Source organism: Protopterus annectens, chromosome 8.part0 (assembly GCF_019279795.1).
Source record: "Protopterus annectens isolate FY-2018-M chromosome 8.part0, PAN1.0, whole genome shotgun sequence".
Taxonomy (NCBI): domain Eukaryota; kingdom Metazoa; phylum Chordata; order Ceratodontiformes; family Protopteridae; genus Protopterus; species Protopterus annectens.
Window position 1 is genome coordinate 1391996452 of NC_056741.1, and position 24475 is coordinate 1392020926.

The following is a 24475-nucleotide window of genomic DNA, read 5'->3' on the forward strand; positions in this document are numbered from 1 at the left end:
AAAAATATTCTCATTAGTGATTTTACTAAATATGTACCCAATTCAGGTCAGATAACTTATTTAGGTATAATACTATCTAAAGATATTAAATCTATTATAAATAATAATTATAATACCTGTTTTCTTAATATACAAAATCTTTTTAATACCTGGAATAATATGTTTTTTACTATGGAGGAGAGACTTACAATTATTAAAATGATAATATTCCCCAAGATTTTATACTTAATACAATCAATAATACTTCCACCTACAAAAATAATTATCAAGAAACTGAATACACTAATGTTAAATTTCCTATGGGCACCTAATAGACCTAGGATTGCATTAAAGAAACATACTAATAGCTGGTCTCAAGGGTGTATTTCTTTTCCATACTTTAATTTATATACTATCTCTTCTATTGTAAAAGTTATTACTTTATTAATAGATCAGTCATATGTCACAAAATGGAAAGATTATTGGGAGCTAATTAGTATGCACTTCATGAAAATCTCCTTAACACATAAAAATATGATTGTAAATAACTCCATGTTATGGTTACTAAAGGAATTTTGTACTTCACCTATTACACCTAAACATATGGCTTGTTACCCATTAAATATTATTATTAGTTATCGTAATTTTATATTCATGCACCCTAAGTATAGGGAATGGAATTTTATTGTATTCCCTATAATGTATACTCAGGGTATGCTTTTGTCATCTACTTCTGAAGGAACTCATTTAGCTATAGATAATGATCTAAAGTACTGGTATCAGTTGATATCTGATAATAAAGTTAAAAATCTAGATTTCTTAAAACAAGAATTTGATCTAAGAGAAACTTGCTGGATACAGGTTCAGACCTTTAGACAACATCTCATTAATAAAATAGATCTAATGTCTATAACAGTTAAAGAATCTATTCCAACACTGATTGATTACTTGATATTAAATTTACAACATAAAGTTTCTGATAAAGGTAAACTTTCATACATACATAAAATTATCAGACAAGAAACGTTTTACAGTGTAGATTCATACTGGAATTATTTCACTTCTTTTAATGGGGACCCACCAAATCAACAAGATAAACAATATATATTGGAATCTGCTTATAGAACTACGTCTTCCATTGTCTGGAGACTTTATACATGGAAATTTTTACATAGATCTTTTTATACACCTTTGATGATGAATAAAATTAATAATAAAGATAATTTATGTAAGAGATGTAATGTAGAAATTAATGCTGACTGGGCTCATATGTTTAATGACTGTATAAAATTGAAAGAATACTGGAAGTCAATTAATGAATTTTTGCAGGCTCTTTTTACAGATAATTTCATTATTTCTAAATCTCTTATATTATTCAACACACCTGTACCTCAAAGTGTTAAAAAGGTTAAGCTTCCCTTGTTATGGTCTATTCTAGCAGTGGCTAGGAAAATAATAACTAGAAATTGGATTTCAGATACACCTCCTTCGTTCAATGAATTTAAAAATGTTATGAATATAGTGTGCCATATGGAAATAAACACAATTAGGACAAGAACAAATAGAAAAACATCTTATTATATTGTATGGGATAATTTACAAAATTTGTTAAAAAAATTTTAATTTCAATAGCATGGTATTTTAGTTTAATTAATTGATCTGATTGTAGTGGATGTCTTTGTAAATACTTTAGTTGTTTTGTTGAATATTATAATAATACCTATTTTTAATTACTTGTATAAAATTGTTATGATATTTCTCTTATGTTAAAACAATAAACCTGTTTTGAAAAAAAAAAAGAAGTCAAATACACATAAAATGCATTCCCTTAACTATGCTCAACAATAAACCAATTGCCCTAAGATGGACCCTTGGGGTACTCCAGTGGTGGTGTTGAGGAAAGGGGAGAAAAAGTGTAGCCACTTAGTAGCTTGTTGCCTATCTGTGAGGTAGTTAGCGAACCAGTGTAGGGTGGAAGGCGAGATTCCTAAGTTGGACAGTTTTATAAGAAGAAGAGAGTGGAAGATAGTATCAAAGGCTTTGGAAAGGTCAAGAAATAGAGAGGATACAGGTTTTCCAGTGTCTCGAGCCCGAATGACAGAGTCACAGAAGGATACAAGAGCTGTAGTGGTACTATGTCTGGGTCTAAAATCATGTTGGGTTGCTGATGGTAGGTTATTGAGGAGTAGAAGGTTTTGGAGTTGGCTGTGAATACATTTCTCCAAGACTTTTGAGATGGAAGAAAGAATGGCCATGGGTCGAAAGTTGGAGATGTCTGTGTTGTTACTGCCTTTGTGCAGTGGGAGGATGAATGCTTTTTTCCAAATGGTGGGAACATAAGACTCTTTGACAGACCTATTAAGAAGGAATTCTGGGGGCAGAATGTCAGGGACAGTAGTACAAGGTTTTAGTTTGAGTAGTAATTTATTTACTGTGGCAGTAGGGATAGGTGCTAGAGAGAAGTTATATGAGTGGGGAAATTAGGTATTTGTAGATGGGGGGGCTCTTGATGATTTAGGATGGTTTTGAGGGAAGTTGATGGTAAGATTGGCTATGATATCTATGAAATATGATATGCTGAAGAATGTGGCTATTTCAATGTTTTTTTTCTGAATTTGGGCAGGAGTTGTTTGATCCAAGAGATAACAGGTTGCTGTTTGAGCTCCAGAAGTGTTTTGGGTTTTGTTTGTGTTGGTTTTGTAGATTATGGTACTAATCTTTTTTATTCTTAATAACTAGGTGCTTTACTTGGTTGCGAAGGTGTCTTTAAGTTATAGGGTCAGAAGGATTTTTGTGCTTTTGTCAAAGCTTCCAGGCATTGTCTCTTAGAGGCCATGTTCAGTTTATTTACTGTTGTGAGCCATGGGGCATGCCTAGCTTTGACGAGGTTTAGAAGGTGGGGGGGGGGGGGCGTTGTTTAGCATGTTAAGGAAAGCAGAGTTGAAAAATTAAACTGCTTCATCAAGAGGAAGCATTTTTAAGGGATCCCAGTTAATACTGTTTAAAGAATTGGTAAAGGTAGTGGGGCAAAAATGTGATAAGTCTCTAGTGTTTCTATATTGATGTCTGTTTAGTGGTAATGTGATTTTGCTATTATATAGGCTGGTAAGTGGTCACTGATACTGTTTGAGAGAGTTCCTGTACTGGATATTTTATTGGGGTTGGAGACCATGATCCAATCTAAGTTTGCCCCGCAGCTGTTGTTTTGGTTAGGTCTCATAATATCAGTGATTAGCTGGGTGTAGTCATACAGGTTGATTTTTGTTGAGGAGTGATGCTGGAAGACATCTAACCAATTAATATATTAATATTAACATCTCCAAGAATTATTGTTTCTGTAGTCATGTTATTTGATGTCCAAGTTAAGATTTCCTCTATTATGGGAATATTGTTGCCAGGGGGAACGTAGAGGACAATGATGCAGAATTGTTTGCTTTCATTAATATTTAGGAAGGTTATCAAGATTTCTGCTGTGAAAAAATTGGGTATGGTTGAGTTGTATGGGACCATATTAAAGGTGTTGGGGTAGATAAGTGCTACCCCTCTACCTTTTTTATGTGGCCTATCTGAGTGGAGGCAAGCAAAGCCAGGAGGGAAGGAATTCTGAGCTTTTAATGTATGGTTTTAGTTATGTTTCTGTGATGGCAATAAAGTCGGACTTGTTATGTGTTATCCAGGCATGGAAGTCAGGGATTTTTTTTTGAATACTGTGCAGGTTAATTGTAGTTAGGTTTAGAGATTTGTAGGAGCTATGTAGGTTGACAGATGAGGAGAGGAGACCTGGATTTGGATGGATATCTTCACTTAAGGATTGTTTGGAGTATTTAAGTAGGATAGTAGTGGGTTTGTCTTTCTTTTTTATGTTATGGCGAAGGTAAGTGGTATGGTTTATGATAGTTTTATCATTTAGGGGGAGGATTTTTAGTTTGAAGCTGAGAATCTCCTGTGTTGTGTGTAGGTAACAAGAAATGCTAGAGAAGTAGAAGGTGCTGAAAGGTATGGTTTCAGTGGAGGTTGTGGATGTGGGTTTGTGGTACATATTAATTGGTAGTGGGTAAGCTGCAGTAGGAGGGTTATGGGTAATAGGAGACTGAAGGGTTTTAGTTTAATAATAAGTGGCATTTTGTTATTGAAGGATGGTGATTGGGTGGGAGCTAATGAGGGGTGGAGTTAGGGTGAGAATAAATGCAACTGAAATGGGGTGGGTGAGAATGGGGGTAGGGTAGGGGAGCAGAGTGAGCCTGAGTGTAGTGAGGGCAAATGGAGCAGGTTGAACCCACCTTGGACACAGATCCAACAAAAACAATCTGCAAACAGGTAAAAAAAAAGCTCCAGTTGCTATTGTCTACAGTGAAAGCTATGTCTGAAATAGACCAGCTGGCTGATTATGCCTAATCTAGTGAATTACAGTTTGGCAGTATGTAGCTTAAGCACTGCCGACAGCTAATCACTTTTGTGGAATTAAGCAAACAAATACATAAATTATTGGACTAAGAAATTAGGAAGACCGAGTAGTTTTAGGAATCATAAACAAATATATCACTGTAATGGCTGTGGTTCCGGTGCTGTACACACCAAGTTCTAGATGCAGAAATATTCCTATTAAGATTGGGTAAAATAAAACACCCACACTTTATATTATACAGAACAGCACATGCAGGATAAATGATAGATGTCCGTGCTCTGTAAGGTTCTGAGATTAAGAGATGGTCCCTTAGCTGCAACTGCAGGTAGGAGAAAGACACGGGATTGGGCTTTAGAGAAACTTTATATTATACAAAAGAGTACATGCTGGATAAATGATAGATGTCCATGCTCTGTAAGGTTCTGAGATTAAGAGACAGTCCCTTAGCCGCAATCAGAGCAAGGGGAAAGTCACAGGAGTGGGCTTTAGAGAACTGGCGTGCGAGCACCGGCATGGTAAAATGACTGGCCGAGCTGTATAGGATTTAAAAAATGATATCTAAGCAGCAATAATTCTTCACATTTTTTCTGATATTTCAAGAACTGCAAAACACCCTAAGTTCTTCTAATGTATTGGAAAGACTAAGAGCATTGGTATAGTAAACCTTCATTTTCTAATTTACAGTACCTTTATATTAGTGGCATGTTTGCAAACTGGTGCCTAGCTAGCATACTAGATCACAGCAGATCTTGGTGGAGCTACAAACAACTGCCTGAATATGGGATTTGAAAAGTGCTGAATTGTAACTGGCTGGGAATATATGCTCAAACAAGAACCAGTATTGAGGGTCTTCAATGTAAGAGCATGTGGCACTTGCTTTATGAAGTGCAATACAACTGGCATGGTCAATGTGTACTCACTCTACAACTGGTGTGGCCAATGTTTACTCACTCTACAACTGGTGTGGTCAATGTTTAGTTAATCTAAAACTGGTGTAAATCAATGTTTGCTCAATCTACAACTGGTATGATCAGGGTTTACTCAATTTACAAATGGTGTGACCCAACCAATGTCTACTCCATCTACAATTGGTGTGACCCATGTTTACTCAATCTACAACTGGTGTGACCCATGTTTACTCAATCTACAACTGGTGTGTCCCATGTTTACCCAAACTAAAACTGGTGTGGTCAATGTTTACTCAGTCTCTGTAAATGTGACATTGAGACATCTCTGAAAAACACTAACAGATTTACTGGGCTTCCCTAACTAGCAAAATGCAAATAAACAGATTATAAAAAATGGGTTAGAGGAAAAATGGATCAAGGAGAAAGAGCGAGTACCCCTGGAGAACTCTACTTCAACATCCACATAAAAGAATGAGAAGGAAAGTTCAGTTGTGTAAATACACTTACCATAACAGTAGATGTTCAAATAGATCACTGCTGCAGTAGCCTAAGGTATGTGGGTTACACTCTGCATAGGATATAATGGTCTGCCAGCTTTCCAAAGCTGAAGGGCACTTTCCATGTTCCCAAACCATTGACAGCTGAAGTGAGCAGTGGAGAAAATCAGCAGTCTAGGTGCCAAGCCCTAACAGAACTTTCTTGACACCAAACAGCATTTCTTTTCAACTAGTCAAGAAGACATATTCGTTTGAGTGAAAAAATGTTGCTGTTCTCTTATGTAAACAAAAACTGTAAGTTACACTTCTCAGTAATGTATGCAGTCTGGATACTATCAATGTCTAAGAATTAGCTATACCTCTCACTAATATATACAACTTGGGTATCAACCCCAAAGAATTAGTCAGCTGAAAGAAGGCAGCTTTCTATATATTATGTAAACCACAACAAAGAAAAGGACCACCCAGCTAGCAAAACAAACGTTCTTTATTCTCTAACTTTGCTTAACATTAAATCACTGTCATGAAGCAAAATCTTTCTCACAGCAGCACTATTAACACCACACACAAGCCGGTCCTTTATTAATTCATCATTCAAGTCACCAAATCTGCATGTTTTGGCTTTATTTCTCAAGTCAGTGATATAAGCTGCAAAAGTTTCACCTGACTTTTGGTCTCATGTATAAAATAAGTGGCTCAGTATTGTAATATTTGTCTGGTGGTTGCACATTTCTCTAAATTTCTCTAATTTTACATTTTAAGCACTCAGGGTCCTCCCTTGATTCATCTGGTACCACAGTATGGAGGTTTTCCCCCTCTCCTACATATACTGCTGGTGCATACACAAATGAATGCTCTCTTTCAATAGCCTCTGAACCAGCTAAGTTAAGCAAAATGAATGCCATTGTACATGCATCTGTGTCAGAAAAAGCTGCTTGTATGAAAACATCTTATTACTGCTCAAATACTCTCCAATTCTCTGCTATATTGTGATCAAACACAAGTGGACTAGGTCTGCAAAATGCCTCTGCCATATCAACACATAGTAGTGAAAGTGCTTGGAATTATATATGGATGGATGCGCACACACACACATACATATATATATATATATATATATATATATATATGCCAGAAATTTATGTCAGTACTAGTAATTACGCCCAATGGCACAACAAACTCTTTGAAATAACTGCACTTTGCCAAATAAATCTCCGTAGTGCAAGAACACTTTGAAACCACTGTACTTCATGAAACCACTCCTTAACAGTGTAAGAAATACCACAAAATGATTGTACTTTGCGAATAAACTGTACACAGCAGAAAAAGCTTAGAGTAAGAAACACTTTGTGATGAATGCATTTTGCAAATAAACTGCAAACAACACAAGAACCTTTCAAAATGGCTGTACTTTTGAGAAATAACTCTGTACAGTGTAAGAAACACTTTGAAATGGAGGCACTCTGTGAATAAATGTACTCAGGACAAGAAACTTTTCAAAATGGCTGTACTTTGACTACACTTTGCAATGCAACTGTACATTGCACCCAGCAAACTCTTTGAAATAATTGCACTGTAATAAAGCACACTCTGAGATACTTTGAATGACTCTGGTTATGCTTTGAATAGCTTCAGTCAATGTGAAATAGTAGTTTGTGCCCAAGCATAATCTTTTACTAAAAAAATATGCAGTTGCCTTGCTCTTTAAGCTTAATTTTGCCCTTTTATTGTACTCGTGCCCATTTAATCTCTTATCATGCTCGTTATACTTTTCTTGTGCCCGTTTTACTTTAAACATGCTCGTTATGCAAACCAAAGGTAATTCTGAGCCCCATATGAATATCTCTGCTAGTTTTATCAAATATTGTGGTTTCGAACATTTTGTTTAATTAATAATGCGTTTTGTGTCTTTCGTTTGATTTATAATATGTTTTGTGCCACTCGCTTAATTAATGTGTTTTGTGCCTTACAAATGCTCCATTTCATTTTCTTTGCCAAATAAATCATTTGTGCAAGTTTTTTTTGTTACATTAAGTTTGTTTCTGTCCTCTTTTGTTTGTCTGAGCTCGATTTTACTCAACCAGCTTAATCTGCCTTCACTTTCAACTCTGCACCTCGTGGCTCGAAGAATTTGCTTTCTTTATCCCAGTTCTGACACTATGTTGCTCGTCTGGTCAGGATAAAACAGACAAACATTTGTGGGTTCAGTTCAAGCAGCTTTATTACACACAAACACACCAGGAATGAGGCTTTGTAACTTAAACTTCAATAAACTTATATACAGACTGACTACCACACTCATACATGTTAACACCCTGGCTGTTCTCTGAAAATGGCAGTGCTGCCTGCCAGTGGTCACGATTTATATGCACGTGCTTACATCTGGAAATGCTTCTTAAAGGTACATAAACATGCTCTGTTCTACAAGGTTTATTATATTTAGCAGAAAAGAAGATAATACAGTCTGAAAGCCACTTGGACAAGGTAATATAGGACACTTTTTGACCTGCAGACAAAAAAGCTGATCATTCTTTCTAACATCCTTAGTTTTATCAAGATAAAAATCTTAGCTGGCAGTGTACAGCTAGACAATGCACCAGATATTCTTCTCTATTGAAGCACTGTGCAAAAATAGCAAAAAACATTAGCAGAATGATTATGGTTACTCTCCATGGCAACCTTGGGTGTGAAGTTAGGAAACCTTTTTGGATGATGTAACCCCTACCCAAAAGGAGTCTCTTTCCAAGACAAATATTTTTGATCAGCCTTGACTGCTTTCTCAAAGAGAAGGCAGAGTTAGTTTCTCAAATATCAAATTCAAATCCCAAAGGGGAACTGGTAACTGACAGCTGGTTTTAAAAGGAACATACTCTTAAGAAGGCCCTACATACTTTTAAAGAAGTCAGTGAAATAACTGCAAAATCACAGAAATCAGGGTCAAAAAAGAAAGAGACATTGGTTAGTGGCCCATAGTGAGAATGTCATCTATTTACTCCTATAAAATTACTTTCAGAAAGCTTTTGAGCAGCTGTGATGATTGGACTTCCCACGAAGGTTAAGCAGCGTTCCTGACCACAAATGGAACTGGAGAAACCATGTGGATAATCTAAGGGATAATAAATGGAACTGGAGAAACCATGTGGATAATCTAAGGGATAATAAATGGAACTGGAGAAATTATGTGGATAATCTTATTCTTTTTACCTCTCTAATTTTCACTTACCTTAAGTGTATTTATTGTGCTGTTTGCATTATATTCTCTGATGTTTTGGGGGCTTTTCCTCCTGGGACTCTGCTGAAAATATGCTAACACCTAGTCGGACTATCCCGGTTTACAAAAGTAAATAAATAAATAAATGCGATAAGACACCCTTCAAGGATCTGAGGATAAGATCCCAAGATGTCTGCTAATGTGGGAAAATGAGAAAGAAATTTGTGTTGCATTAGTCAAAATATGCAAAGTGGTTGCAGCAAGACATTCCCCAGTGATGGAAGAAGGCAGGTCAAAGATGGAAAGAGGTTGCAACAAGACTTTACCCAGCAATACAAGATGGCATCTACCACTAATTAATTGAGGGGGCCACTTGTGAGCCATCAGTGAACACCACCTGAGCTTGTCCACTAGAATGTTGGCTTGGTCTTTGATATGCATTGCTATCGGAAAGCAATGAGCTGGCATGGCCTATTCTCATAACCCCATGGCCTTTTGACACAGGAAAGAAATGAGTTTCCATCTGCTTGCTGATGTTGTAACAAACCACCACCATGTCACAATGGATGGCAATGGCACCCTGGGCAAGGCAGTACTGTAGAGATTGCAACCTGAGGAGGATGACTGTCAACTCAAGAACACTGATGGGGGGGGGGGCACATCTTCTAAGTCCATTAGACTGCTTACCTCAGACAGTGCTCCAAGACCATGGCAAAAGCATCTCCAGTGACTTGGAAGGGGGGGGGGTTAAAACGATGTCCTGAAATATTCTGTCTGGATGAAGCCACCATAGTAAATGCCCATGCTAAATCCAATAAGACTCATCACTGTTGATGCAATGCAACCAGGTTTTGAAACCAATCAGCCCTGAGTGTCGACTGAAGAAATCTCACATAATACCTGTCAAATGGGACTAAGAAAACTGCTGCTGCCATGGGACTCAGAACTTTGAAGCAGGAAATGACTATTAGTAATGACACATTTAAAAATGGTGCAAACAGGATTGAAATTTCAAAATTCTGTTTACTGGAAGGCTTACAATACAAGTGTTTCTTTCAAAGTGACTGCTGATGAATGAGATGAGCTGCGACAGTCATCGTGCATTTGGCCAACACCCTGGGGGCTGTTGTAAGAATACATGCGAGGGGGTCTGAACTGGTAATGTCTGGTCCCCATTCTAAAGTGCAAGAACTTCCTGGATACATTAGTTATCTTTTTATGTAAGAAGGCATCTTGAAGGTGTAAAGAACACATTCAGTCTTCCTTCTTCAAACAGGAAATATTTGAAATGCAGTGTAACTATCCAGAACATTTTCACATACAGTCAGCATTTTCTTAGAATGAAAAATAGTCTCAAATACAACCAGTGTCTCTGGTCTTGTGAGACCCTCTTGGATGGCCCTTTTTATACCATCCTTTGAAGGAGATGTTAAACCAAGACTCCATCAGCCTGAGTTGGTGGTAGCTCAGGTGAAGGTAAAAGATCCCATGGCACTTAACTGAAAACAAAAGGGGAACTTCCTTGGTGCCGTGAACAAATTTCCCCAGGTCAGTATGAATACCACCCCAGTTATCCAGAAAAAGGGGCTATTGGCCTAGTGAGACTAATCAGGTCAACAAAGTGCTAATTAACTAAGTAAACAGCAGAATCTGTACTTCAGCCCTGGCAAATGCCTTCTGATGGGGTAGAATGCCTGGAGGTGGCCCTGAGGTGGACCTCAGCGATGTATGAATGAAGTGTGAGATTCAACCCCTGATTACCTCCAGAAAGACACAGTTGGATAAGCCTTCAGGGACACTGCAGCTGAGCTCCAGAAGGGTGGCTATGAAATCCCTGATTCTGCATTACACTGCTTCCTCTAGGATGGCATCTGTTTGGAAACCTTTATGGCTACACTGGTTTCTGTCAGAACACTGTGCAAAGTGGAGTTGTTCGTCCTTCTTAAACCATAAGTTTTTCATATTAAATTTTGAGAAAAGGATGTCTGAGGTGTGGAAAATTATGCACCAACTGCTGCAAATGGTTCCCTCTCCTGCACACTTTTTGCAGATGCTCTTTCACTTGGGTCCCAAACCAGCATGATGAGTCATAATGATACAATGCAAGAATGAGTTCCAGGCACTGGCAAAAAAACCCTATTGCCTTCTTAACAGATATAACACCTAATACCATTGCCACCTAAGATTCACTGTACATTTCCATAAGGCAACTTTTTCAGTGACTCTAATGTACTGTCTCTCCTGTGTCAGTGTATCAGACAGCTGAAGGCTTGAATGAAAGAAAGTACTTGATGTTTATACACAATTAACAAAGGGATCTGTCACTGGAATTTTTATCAGGGTAATGGACTACTGGGAATTCTTTAGACATATTTTTTTCTTTAAGGCATCAGTAATGAAAACAAAGTTAGCGGTAACAGCTTTACTCAAGACTCACTGTCCTGGAAAGACCAGAAAATCTCATCTAGTTAGTTAGGCATGGCTGTTACAACAGCTGGATGACAATCAGTACTTTTAAGAGCTAGAACATTGATCTACAAACCAGCACTGCTGTTCAGCATACTGTCCTTAGCATCTAGTACTATTTACAACCAATTCATTAGCTAGCACTACTTTTCAGCACTTTTTAACAAAGAAAAGGTGCTGTAATAACACTTGGAAGGCAGTGGGCATCAATAAGCAAGGGAAATACAGAGAACTGCGACACTAGAGAATTTATCTTTTGCCAGGTCAAAATGTACTCCCTGCAAACCTGTTGTAGTTAAAGGCCATCTGTGGCAGAATCCATAGGGCTGATGCCTAGGTCTATGGCCTCTAAAATACTTTTTCAGATGTCAACACCTTTCTAACATGGTACCTACCAAATTTATCAAGTATACCAGGCTATCAGCCAATGTCAATATGAGCAGTAGGAATATCCAAACTTTTGCATACTTCAGAACAGACAATCAAAATTGTGGAGGAAACTATGATAGCTGCAGGCACCTGGGAACCAGTATACAGCTTAGATGTCCCACAGACCTGCTCTGAGGCCTGCAGACTAACAGCTGGCATGATCACATGGTCCCTAGAGGTAACAGGACAGGATATGGCATGGGTCCCAGGAGTGCATGAAGTGAAACCTCACACGATCCAGAGTCAACAGGCCTAGCTGAAAATGAAAAGGTCACTAAGGCCTACTGTTCAATGGTCACTGGCTTTTTAACTGTTTTTTCCCCTGAGGTGTTCATCTTCCTAAGTTTCTGAATTTATATGCCACTGAATCTTCATCAGTATATCTTTTCTGTACCAACGTTTCAAAGCTGTTTATTAGTGTAGGTGAGCCATTTTTAGCTCTGTGCAACAGCATCCTCTTTCTAAAGGTTGCCAACTGCCCCAGATAGGTCACTTGGTGCTTTTCCCCTGTGCCAAAAAGGCACTGTGAATGAAAAGCCTTAGGAGGAATTTGACTTATATACACAAACACTTGTACATTTGCTTTTATGGGTTTATTGTAAACCTTGGGACTTTCAGAATTTCAAATTCAACACTTTAAAAGTTTTACTTTAAAAGTTTAACAGCCAAGGCAGTTAGTTGCTTTACACAATCAATGCAATAATACAGGGGGTGGGGGAGGTTGGCACAATGGTTAATGTGTTCACCTTACAGACACAAGGTGCAGGGTTTGATTCTCACATGGGATAATTGGTTAGGCTTAAAATGGCCCACAAGGGCAGTTAGCCTAGTACTAACCAATGAACATGTAAAGAAGAGTTAGTTCCCAAGTGGCTACTTATCTTTCTCTGAAAGTTATGAGGAAAGGCCCAGAAGAAACAGATTGATGATAAGCTACTTCTTGTGGCAAAAAGAAATCAAAATCATATACAAGCTTGTCCCCCATTTTAAGTTGGACATCAGACTAATACCCTGAGTCGAGGAGGAGCTCAGCTCAATGGGGGTGTACCTTAAAGCTCTGGAAGTCAACCAGAAGCAAAAGGGCAGTCTTCCATTTTTGATTTACTTCTTATGGATAAAGATTTATAGTGCAACAATGATTCCTACAATGAACATCTAAGACTCCCCAAAAATATATACAATAGAAAACTAAGCAAGAACTGAATAATAACAATAATAATAATAATAATAATAATAATAATAATAATAATAATAATAAAAAACAATACCTATTCCAACCCCACAAGGAAAGACTCATCCAACCATACAATAGCATCCACAAGAACTATATAAAAATGCATGTTTTCGAAAATGACCCAAACATTTTAGTCTGATTAAAATATTTGATCTGAGGGTGACCAGAATACATCTCTCATGTTCCTAAAAGAAAAATTTGTTAAAAAAATAAATACATACCTACTTACGCCAGAAATACACTAGAAGCAAACAATGCATTAAACACTAAATTTCCTAAAATACAAAGGTACACATAAGATATGCTTGATTCACAAATTATACCAGCAGAGGTGATCTTGAACTAACAAATTCATCCAAGAATATGACCTAACTGTAAGCATCAAATTTAGCCAAAACCCTAAACACATTCTGCTCCATTCCCCAAATGTCAAACGGCCCCACCAGACCTAATCTCTAAACTCAATGGACACTCACAAAATGTTAAGAAAAAAATCTCCCACAAAAATAAAACTTATCCCCTAATTAATAAAATAAAAATAGGTAAAAGAGCAAGCCAGTACAAAGTACTATATTATAAAAAAAACAAAACCGGTAGGCAGAATATGCGTAGAAGTATAAACTTTTACTAAAACAAAATTGATAATAAAAACAAGATAAGCACTTTTGTACTCAATCGAAGTACTTCATCAGATCCTATGTGAAGTGCCAAACATAAAACACACACACACAAAGGCTAACCATGTTGATAGATTAGCAATTAAACTGCAAATTTGGACTAATTGCCATGTGCAGGACTGAAAAAGGGGGACTTTTTGCCCAGAATCTTATGCAGGCTGCAGAATCTACAAACAAAGGAGTCATATGATTTTTGTTATCTTGTGTGTTGGTCACCATGATAATTGGCTACAGACTTAAACTTTGTTTTAAATCAAAGCTCTTTCTGTTGATAAAACAAGGAGCTTATTCAGCCACCTGATTCACTAACAGCTGCTAGGATATCCAGTGATTTTTAATAACTTCTTTCACTGCTTCAGAATTGAGGCTATAAGTAGCAGTCATAGCACACCACTTGTCAGGATCACTACCACCCTGTGGGTTTATACATTCTTCCATATAGTGCCTCTGAACTGTAGCAAAGTGCCTCTAGAATCAAGCTTATGGACAGCAGTCTTAGCAAACTACCTTTCGGTGTCACTATCACTTTTCTGGTTAAAAGACACTGCTTTTGTTTGGTTATGCTTCTAATATGCTTCTGATATGCAGCAAATAATATAGCTCTTTTTGACTTGCTTTTGGAGTTAAATCAGTCTTGGCCTCAGAATCACATATGTGGATTAATCTTTCTTTCAAATCTCCTATCTTATTTGAATTCAATGTCAAAAGTGATCAGTTAATTCTAGGTGGCAGCCCCTTAGTAATTTTATTTTTATGTATAAGGGGTTCCCTACTAGAAGACTGCAAGTAAGTGTTACCAGTAGAAGCTTTGTTAAAAACTGCTAAAAACTGTTGGAAAGTTTGTGGATCTATGATGTTTTATAAACCACTAAGTTTAAATGGTTCCACTTTTTAAGAAAAGATATGTTTCACATAAGAAAATTAATGAAGCGTTCAAGTTATGTGTAACCGCTAGACCAGATGAAAAAGATACTGCCAATAAAATGAAATTATGTGTTAACTTGTCCCAGAAACAAGACTGACATAACAGAATCTATTATCAAACAGCCTGAACTTGTACTAACAAACTTTCCATGTCTCCATCCATCCATGCTTATGCGTTGCTGGCAACTACTAAGGCGACCATGTGAACAGCTGCTAACCCCCTCTTAAGGTTCATAATTTTTCTTGAATGACAATACACATTCCTTGGCCAAAGTGTAATTTTTTGTGAATATTTCTCATTCTTTCTAAATAATTTCTAATGCAGACCACATAGCATAGTATTTGTACTCCTCTGTGCATTCCTAATCTTCTCCAGATCTGAGGACCACAAGACACAAAAGATGAGCCTTCACCAAATATCCAGAGAAAGGGACAGCATGCTTCCTTTTACCTCATGTTCATGCCTCTTGTTATGTAATCAGCATTTTCAAAGCCTTTTTGCTGTTTTCTTGTACTATTTCTTTACGGTAATATTTAATGGCAATATCAAAGTTTCATTCCTCATATGGTGGTCATACTACTACTTTTCCAAAAGTAAATGATTCTGCACCCTACAAAAAGTGTATTCCTCTGTCTTTTTCTATGTATCCATTAGTCTCAAATCTTGTATATTAGTACTTTACATTGTTTCCTCTTGTAGGCATCTTGTATAACCGCCAAAGGTCTATTTCCAAAGCTGGTATTAGAACATTCCCTATCAGTGTGTGTGTGTGTGTGTGTGTGTGTATGTGTGTATGTGTGTGTGTGTGTGTGTGTGTGTGTGTGTGTGTGTGTGTGTGTGTGTGTGTGTGTGTGTGTGTGCGCGTGTGTGTGCGTGTGTGTGTGTGTATATGTGTAAGCGCATGTGCATGTGAGCATGCAAGTTTTCTTCTTCTAGTGCTGAAACCCTGCTAAAACCCCAAAATACCATCAAATCCATAATATCAAAAACTTTAATGCCTCAGAATTCACAACCTTACTTAGAAACTGCAAATGGAACCCAGTTAACTATCTCCCTTTAGACGAAGCAGTACAATACTTCAACAACACCTTTATTAGTAACCTAAATAAACTATCCCCCTCCCAGAACCTTATGCCTCAAACCCAACTATACTCTCTGGCTTACTAAAACAACCAGATCACTACTAAAAGTAAGAGATAACGCCTGTGAAAAATCGTCCAAGGAGAGAACCACTGTAAACGATCAAAAATACCTAGAACTCAGAAATTCAGCCAAAAAAACAAATCAGGCAAGACAAAAAAGACCACTATAGAAACACCCAAACAAAACATCAGAAACATCCCCAAAAATGTTGGTCAGCCATAAATAAAATACTACATCCAGGTCAAACCACCACTCCAACCCCAAACTTTCGAACAATCTACTAACTCCCTCACAACATGGATTCTGACCTAATCACAGCACTACCACAGCCCTAGTAATTTTACCAATACCGTGAACCAACTCTGTAGTTAAGGCTGCCTAGTCTCATCAACTTTCCTCAACTTGTTAAAAGCATTTGACACCATATCTCATACCAAACTCTTAAATGTCATAGCTGAACTAAACCTCAGCCAGAGAGCAATAGCCTGGTTTCAAGACTATCTGGATGGCCGTCAACAAACAGTACCATGGCAACAAAAACTCTCCCTACTTCTACCCATTATTCTAGGAGTCCCACAAGGTCCTATCCTTGGCCCACTCCTCTTTACAGTTTTCACAAACAAAACTCCATACAGCCATAAGAAACACCACACTCAGAGTACGCAGATGATTCAACCCTAATATGTGCTGCTTCTACCCTCCAGCAACTAGAACAAATAACTCAGCAGTCATTTACAGCTATAGAAGCTTGGCTAGCTAATGCTCAACTAATACTGAACCCAAAAAAACACAAACTCATCCTGCTTCACCCTACTAGACCTCTTCCACCTCCCCTACATTCAATATTACCTCAGCCAATGATACAGTCATAACTCCAGTTTCAAGTACTAAGTTATTAGGGGTTACTATTGACCAGAATATGTTATTTGACATTCATATAGCCCAATCCATAAAAAAGTACATAAAAAACTAGGGTGTCTCTACAGGAGCAAACATTACCTCACAGCCGACACCAGAGCCACTATTGCAAGAACCCACCTTATCTCAACATTACTCTACGCATCCCCTATCTTTACTAACCTAAGAAAAACAGATATAACAAAACTAGAAACTTGTTATAATACAATAGCAAAGTTTGCTACAAGTTCCAACTATAGATCTCATCACTGCCACTCTCTCAAAAAACTCTCATGGCTAGAATTCCCCACACTGCTACAATACAACCAGCTCAAAATGGCTCACCAGATAATAAACCAGCCAAAAAAAACCTCTAGCCCTAAATAACCTATTATCACACTACTCTAATAAAAGGACTCTTCGCTCTAGCAATAAGGTACTATTAGAAATAACAAACCCCAAAAACATAGCTGGGGAATCCCTCTAATCCTGTACTGTCACCAAAGCCTGGAACAGCCTTCCACTAGACATCAAATCCAACGCTAACATAGTCCAGTTCAAAAAACTACTAAAAGACCACCTGTCTGCCACATGAATCTGTCCATGTATGGAAACGGGCTAAATGACTACACTAAAATAAACCAAGTCAGCTAACATATTGACCAAATTACTGGCCCAGACTTACCAAGCTAAATGACTCCATCATTATCTAAGTCACACCAAACTTGCTAAATCCTTATTATTCAAAAACCCTTCTAGTGTCTTCTACACTCTCACTATACAGTTTCCTTTAGCATACCTCATGTTCAAACTTATAAATACTGCCGAATCTTGTAAAGGTTGTATATAAAGTAATCTGCTCCCACTGTTACTATGCTTGCATGTTTTTGTATAAATACTGTACTATAAACTGTAATTTGTTTCTTTTTCATAAATGCTCTGTCAATTTTGTTAAGATTTCTGAAGAAATTCTGTGTAAAATTGTTAAACTTCTTATTCTCTGTATGTCTTGGAGCTTTTCTCCCCGGGCCTCCGCTGAAAAAGGACTTTTTGTCCAGTCGGACTTTCCTAGTAAACAAATGTAAAATAAATAAAAAAATAAATAGTGCTTTACTTCATATAATTCCTGCTAAATTTAGGCTGCCATAATTGTGATAATTTCTCTTCCTTGTTCACTCTTAACACTGTGGGTAGAGAAACTAATATTTGTGAATGCCAGGGTCCTCTTTCAAATAATTTGCTCTAAATGTTACATCACGTAGTTCGCATAAGTTTTTCAGAAAACCACTATACAACAGTTTAAAGATCACGTGCAAAGATTTTTGTTACTAATTCTTTTTGCTGTAGTTGTGCTCTTGTTATATAACGTGGGCTTTCTGGTAATAAAATAAATAGATTTTACTTTAGGTACTTCAGTGGATCTGTGCTTATTAAGTACAGTAAATGTGTATTGGTACTTATTGCAGGCTGAGCAACTGTCCAGTTACTTCCTAATTCCAAGTAATGTGGCCTAGAATAATCAGAAAGTCCACTTTACTTAATGAGAGCATAATTACAGCAAAAAAAGAAAACAGTAACAAAAAATTCTGCACGGGATTTTTAAATATTTGCATCTAAAATTAATTTGTGTTGCGTCACTTTGAAACTGAATGCTGGTGTGCTCAGTGAAGGACTGCTTCTTCCCGTCAATGATTACGGTACTTAGCAAATGACCTCTGCTTTCAATCAGATATACTGTTGCCAAGCAAAACTTCTTGCAAGAGTATACGCAGTTGCCTCTTTTTTCTATTTGTTTTTATGCCCTTACCTCTCTGATTCGCTTTACCAAAGCATTCTGATCAAAAGCGACAGCTTCAGCACACTGATGGAGATGATTCTGATAACGCAAGCACAGCTGAAGCACTTGGTGGGAGTCAAGTTTTTCAAGTTTGCTGCTGCTAGGTGAAGTCTGCCCACTCAAAAGTCCTAAGAAAAATATGCAAATATGTATTACAACAAATTAAATCATTGAAAGTCCTAAGAAAACTAAGACAAGAATGTATCATAAAAAATTATCATTGAAAGACGTGAAATTCTAGGACTAACATTTCTGAACAATACAGAACAAAATGTCTACTATATCTCATCAAGTTATTACTTTGTGAGGAACCAACTCCTTTAACACAACCTGTAAGCAATTCATCCTGAATAAAAAACTTTAATGTAAATATTTTTTGAAGGTGCTAACCTTTCCCCCGCACTTATACATTTCAACTCCTAGGTAACACAAACATGAAAAAGGGAAACATTTCCCAAGACAAGGGAATCCCTGCCTACTCAAACTTAGAAACCACAGGATTAAAGAATAACAAATGTAAAGGCAGCACTGCAAGCACAAGAAAAGTAACATTCAATCAGCATCCACTGTTATGAAACTGTGGGTAGGGAAAGTGTGTCATCCTATCAAAAAATTAGAAACAAGCATGCATGCTCATAGGCTCATTGGAGATTAGTAAGCTAATGGCTTAAGACCCTTTACAAGCCTAGGCAGTATAACCCAATTTTACCCAATACATGGCCCCTATGGGCAAGAGGATGGCATGAATTTGTGCCTGTGCACTGAGTATCTTACAGATTGCCCCTGTCCATAATGGACATAGGCACTGCCCAAGTGTGAATTTTTGATTCCCTATCAATTGATCTAAACTATGTTTGAAGAGGGCCAGGGAAAACATCTGCTTAATGTGAATATGAAGCCTGTTCCAAAGAAGGGGCAGTCTCTGAGACACATCTGTCTCTCCAGCATGTTTTGTTTGAATCGCTGACTAAGGTTAGATCCCTAGATTGGGTGATCCTTGTACTGTTTGACTTGTGGATGTGTAGCAGCTCTATCAGGGCTGATTTTGTGAGTGCTTTATAGGTCAGGCATATGTCATTCGTTAGTATTCAGTAGGAGAGGGAGTAATGGGATAAGGTTTTTAGTCTATCCATATAGCTCCTGTTGTTTACATCCTGTATGTTCTTTGTGAGGAACCTCTCAGGTTGCTCCAGCTACTGTGCCTAGTCAAGTACATGCCAAATGGCACATTGCACTCAATTGTTGGTCTAATGAGGGTTGAGTACAGTGGGACTATAATTTCCTTGGATCTGGATACCATACCTTTACTTATATGTTGTGTCACATAAAAGGACTTCCTCACCACCGTGGACACACGGTGGTCAAAGTTCAGGCTACTATCTGTGTACTTAGATCTCTCATCTCTCTGTCTTCTCTTAGGGGTGTGTGATTAATGCTGTAATTTGCAGGGGTATTTGATTTCTCAAAGGATATGATAATACATTTTTTGCATTTAGTTTTAGGCCATGATTCTGACACCAATCATCTCTCTGATGTAGACCATCCTGAAGGATATCTACATTATTGGAGATTCAATGATTGCCCCTAACATGCAGTTGTCGGCATAATTTGTCATCCAGAAGTTTGTCACATTAACCTTAATTTCAGAGCAGTATATTCCGAACAGCAGTGCTCACAGAACTGAGCCCTGTGGCAAACCACTAGTAACCGGCCTCTTGCTAGATGTGAATTCACACACTTTAACCATGTGTCCTGTCTGAGAGCTAATTGGCTATCCATCTGGTGACACAGGAATTTATGCTCAGTTTTGTGAGTTTATTTTAATAACTGAGTGGGAATTGTGTCAAATGCCTTGACCAGATCAAGGTAGGCAGTATGTACTGTTTTACCCTCATCCATGGCCTTAGTGACTTTCTCAGAGAAATCCACCAGATTCAGTAGGTATAACCTGCCCTTGACAAAGCCAAATTGGGTTTGTTCCAGTGTTTGAAGGTTTCCTATGTCATTATTTATCAGGTCCATGATTATTCTTTCCATGGCCTTACATATAAGCTAGTCAAACTTATGGGCCTGTAATTTCGTGAGTTAATATAAGTTCCCCCTTTATGCTGCTGAGGGATGACTATTACTGTCCTTCACTCTATCGGGACAAAGCCAGTCCTGAGGCTGTGGTTAAATATACATCCTAATGGGCCTGATAAGTCCTGATTTAAGCCGTTTAAGAGGCAACTTGATAAATCGTCATGCCCCATTGAAGCTGAGAGTGCAGTGGCAACCTGTTCTTTGGTGATAATTGGTAGTGGAGTGGTAGAGGGTATTTCTTGGGGGAGAAGTAGGGGTGATGGGGAGGTGAAATCTGAGCTGAGTTTGTCAGCCATCTACAACAAATTCGGCACATTCTTGGGTGTTGCCCTTATGATTGCAGACAAAACTAAAAAATGCCTTATAGTTATCCTCAAAGTCTGCTTTCAAAAACTTGACTAGTTCCCTGATTCGCTTGTTTAGACTAATGACCGACATCTTGTTCTGTTGTTCACATTCCCTCTCACTTCTCAACAGGAGTTTCTTTCTTTTGTTGTACAATAATATCAGGGGGTTCATATGGACGGCTTGTTTTTGTGGTTTGAGCTGGGCTTAATGCAGTCCTCAATCAATTAAGTGAAAGCTGCTTTCAGAATATTCAAGCTCATAGCTGTACAACAATTTAATTCCTGTTAAGACTATTCCTCAGTAATGACTCAAATTCACCAAGAAGCACTGGGGTTTAGAAGATATGCAAGATTCTGCATGTGCAGCAGTACTTTTTTTTTTAATAACTTGTATAATTTATAATGAAGTAATTTTTCATCAGCTTCATGACACGTAGGGATGAACCTCTTACTGAAATGAGGGCAACCTGGGTTCAAAATTAATCACCTAGGCAACATCGGAGCTGATGACAGGGAGACAATGAATGATACTGTAAAAAGTGCTAACCTCTACAAGGGGGGGGGGGGTTAAAGAGTGCACCCACAGCATGAGCTCTGGTGGTGAATCCACCAAAAAAAAACAGCAGCCTTGGTCTTGAGTGTAAAGTCACATTGCATGAAAATCCATACAGGCAACACCAGAAAATATACAGCAACCACACTTAGAGCAGCAAAAAAAAGAAGTTATGTTCTTACCATAACGCTCCATGTTTGTTGTCCTTCATCTCGCCTTTCTTCTTGCTGTTTGGGTTCGGAGCCAAACTCGGCTTCGACTTGGCCACATACTATAGCTGGAAAATTCTTCACTAGCTCAAGGCTAACCCCTATCCCAACATGCCTAGTGGTAGCTACCTAGATCTCGTTTGTGATAACCAACCTCTAGATAAAACAGGTAAATAAATCAATTTACCAAAAGTTACCATAGCAGATAATCCCCTTGTAACAGGAAGGAGGCATAACAATGGAGGGGACAAAGACTATATCCACGCCACTGGAGTGACAGCCGAAACTCAACCAGTGTAGCCAAGAAAAAGGAAATCCTCTCGATAATCCAGGAAAGGGGAAGGAGGTAGGGACGCAAGAAGGAAGGCGAGATAAAGGACAACAAACATGGAACATTATGGTAAGAACATAACTTCTTTATGTTATGTTGTCCCCATCTCACCTTCCTTCTTGCTGTTTGGGACAGCATACCCAGCACCTAAATCCTGGGTGGCTCACTGGAAAAAACTCTTCAGGACCATGGAACCAAAGAATGCCCTGTTCCGGGAGGCCACGTCCACTTTGTAATGAGTAATGAAGGTATGGGGGTTAGCCCATGTTGTTGCTGCACAAACAGAATCTAAAGGTAGAATAGCTTGAAAAGCGATAGAGGCAGCCAAAGACCTAGTTGAGTGTCCTCTAATCTTTCCTGGAAATTTCATGTTTCGTGACTCATAAATATATGTGATGGTGTTCGAAAGCCACTTTGACAAGGTTACTTTTGAAACATGAGAACCTTGCTTCTTCTCTGAAAAAGATATAAATAATTGGTCTGATTTTCTAACGTCCTTTGTTCTATGCAAAGAAAAGCAAAGCTGCCTATGAACATCCAGTTGATGGAGCTTATACTCTGCCTTGTTGCCATAAGTGGGAAAGAAAACAGGAAGTTCAATGACTGATTCAAATTGTACTCTGAACATACTTTTGGCAAAAAGGAAGGATTAGTTCTGAGAGAGAGAGACTCTTTCTTTGTGGAAAATTAAATAACGAGGGCGAATGGAAAGTGCCTGTAACTCTGAAACCTGCCTGGCTGATGTAATGGCAATCAAGAAAAGGGTTTTCCACGACAAAAACTTTAGAAGACAAGAAGAAGCTGGCTCAAAGGAGGGGGGAGTAGAGCTGCTTAAAAAAGAAGTTATGTACTCACCATAACGTTCCATCTGAGTAGTTCTACTTCATTTGTCTTCAACCTGTGGGTTCCAGATCCGTATCAGATCTGAGCCGGCAACTTCACTAGCATCTGCTCCGAGCTCCAAGCTCCTCCCCTTACCCATAATACACCACCACTACCTTCCAACCCCCAGATCGAGTTTGCTGCATCTGACACTGAACAACCTGACGTCAAAAAAAACCTTACACACCTAAAACCAGCTATAATGCTGTCCATATGGTAAGGCCAGGGGGATGGAGGGAGGGACGGTTAAAGACAAATGAAGTAGAACTACTCAGATGGAACATTATGGTGAGGACATAACTTCTTTATCTGAAGTAGTTTACTTCATTTGATCTTCAACCTGTGGGACAGAGTCCCCAGCTACTAAAATACCTGGATGGCCCTCATGGAAGGATATTCTGGAGCACAGCGGAACAAAGGATGCTTTCCTTCAAGAAATCTAATCCAATTTATAGTGAGAAATAAAGGCATGAGATGAGGACCAAGTAGCCGCAGAACAAATGTCGTCTAATGATACTCTCGACCAAAAGGCCGCAGAAGTAGCCATGGACCTAGTCGAGTGCACTTTAACCTGACCCGGAGGAGACAAACCTTTATCCTTGTAGATCTGAAGGATACATAGGAAGATCCACCTAGCAATGGTAGGTTTACCCAAAAAAGGTTCAGAAAAAGGACACAAACCACTGGTCAGACTTACAAAAGGTTTTTTGCCTGTGTAAATAGAACCGTAACTGTCTATGAACATCCAACTACTGCAACTTGTACTCCATTTTGTTTGTGAAATTTGGGAAGAAAACAGGTAAATTGATAGTTTGATTGATATTAACCTCTGATGCTATTTTTGGGAGGAACGAAGGATTGCTGCGAAGAGAAATCCTGTCCTTGTGGAAAATCATGTATGGAACCTTGATAGACAACGCTGGCAGTTCTGAAACCCTCCTAGCAGAGAGGGTAGGAGGTTGACATAATGGTTAAGGTGTCTGCCTTACAAACACAAGGTTCAGGGCTTGATTCTGACATGGGGTAATTGTCTTGGCTTAAAATGGCCCACAAGGGCACTTAGCCTAGTACTAATCTATGAACCTATGACAGCCACTAGAAATGCTGTTTTCCAAGAAAAAAACTTAAGATCTGTTGTTGCTGCAGGTTCAAATGGAGGAGAATCCAATGTTTGAAGTAGCATAGTAAGGTTCCTTGGGGGAATGGGATCTTTGACCGGAGGACACAAAAGAAAAGTACCTTTGATAAAACCTTTAGACAATCTGGAAGAGGCTAAAGAAGCAGAATTCTCACCCACATGAAAATGAGAAATGGCAGCCAGTTGAACCTTGACCATAGACGAGCTAGCCTCTTGTTGAAAAATATTTGCCAGAAAATCAAGAACAGCCGGAACGGGAGCCGTGAACAGATTTAAACTCCTTTGAGATGCCCAAAAGGAAAAATGCTTCCATTTGCTACGATAA

The 24475-nt window shown here is 38.3% G+C and overlaps 1 protein-coding gene across 2 annotated transcripts in view; it reads right to left on the minus strand.

The window, feature by feature from the left end:
- Positions 1-24475, minus strand: part of BORCS5 (BLOC-1 related complex subunit 5) — a 1110050-nt gene that overhangs the window by 463092 nt on the left and 622483 nt on the right. For both annotated transcript variants that reach the window (XM_044080974.1, XM_044080973.1), the window contains exon 3: positions 18579-18736. In XM_044080974.1, the coding sequence (XP_043936909.1) occupies positions 18579-18736 (158 nt within the window). The remainder of the gene's footprint in view (positions 1-18578; positions 18737-24475) is intronic.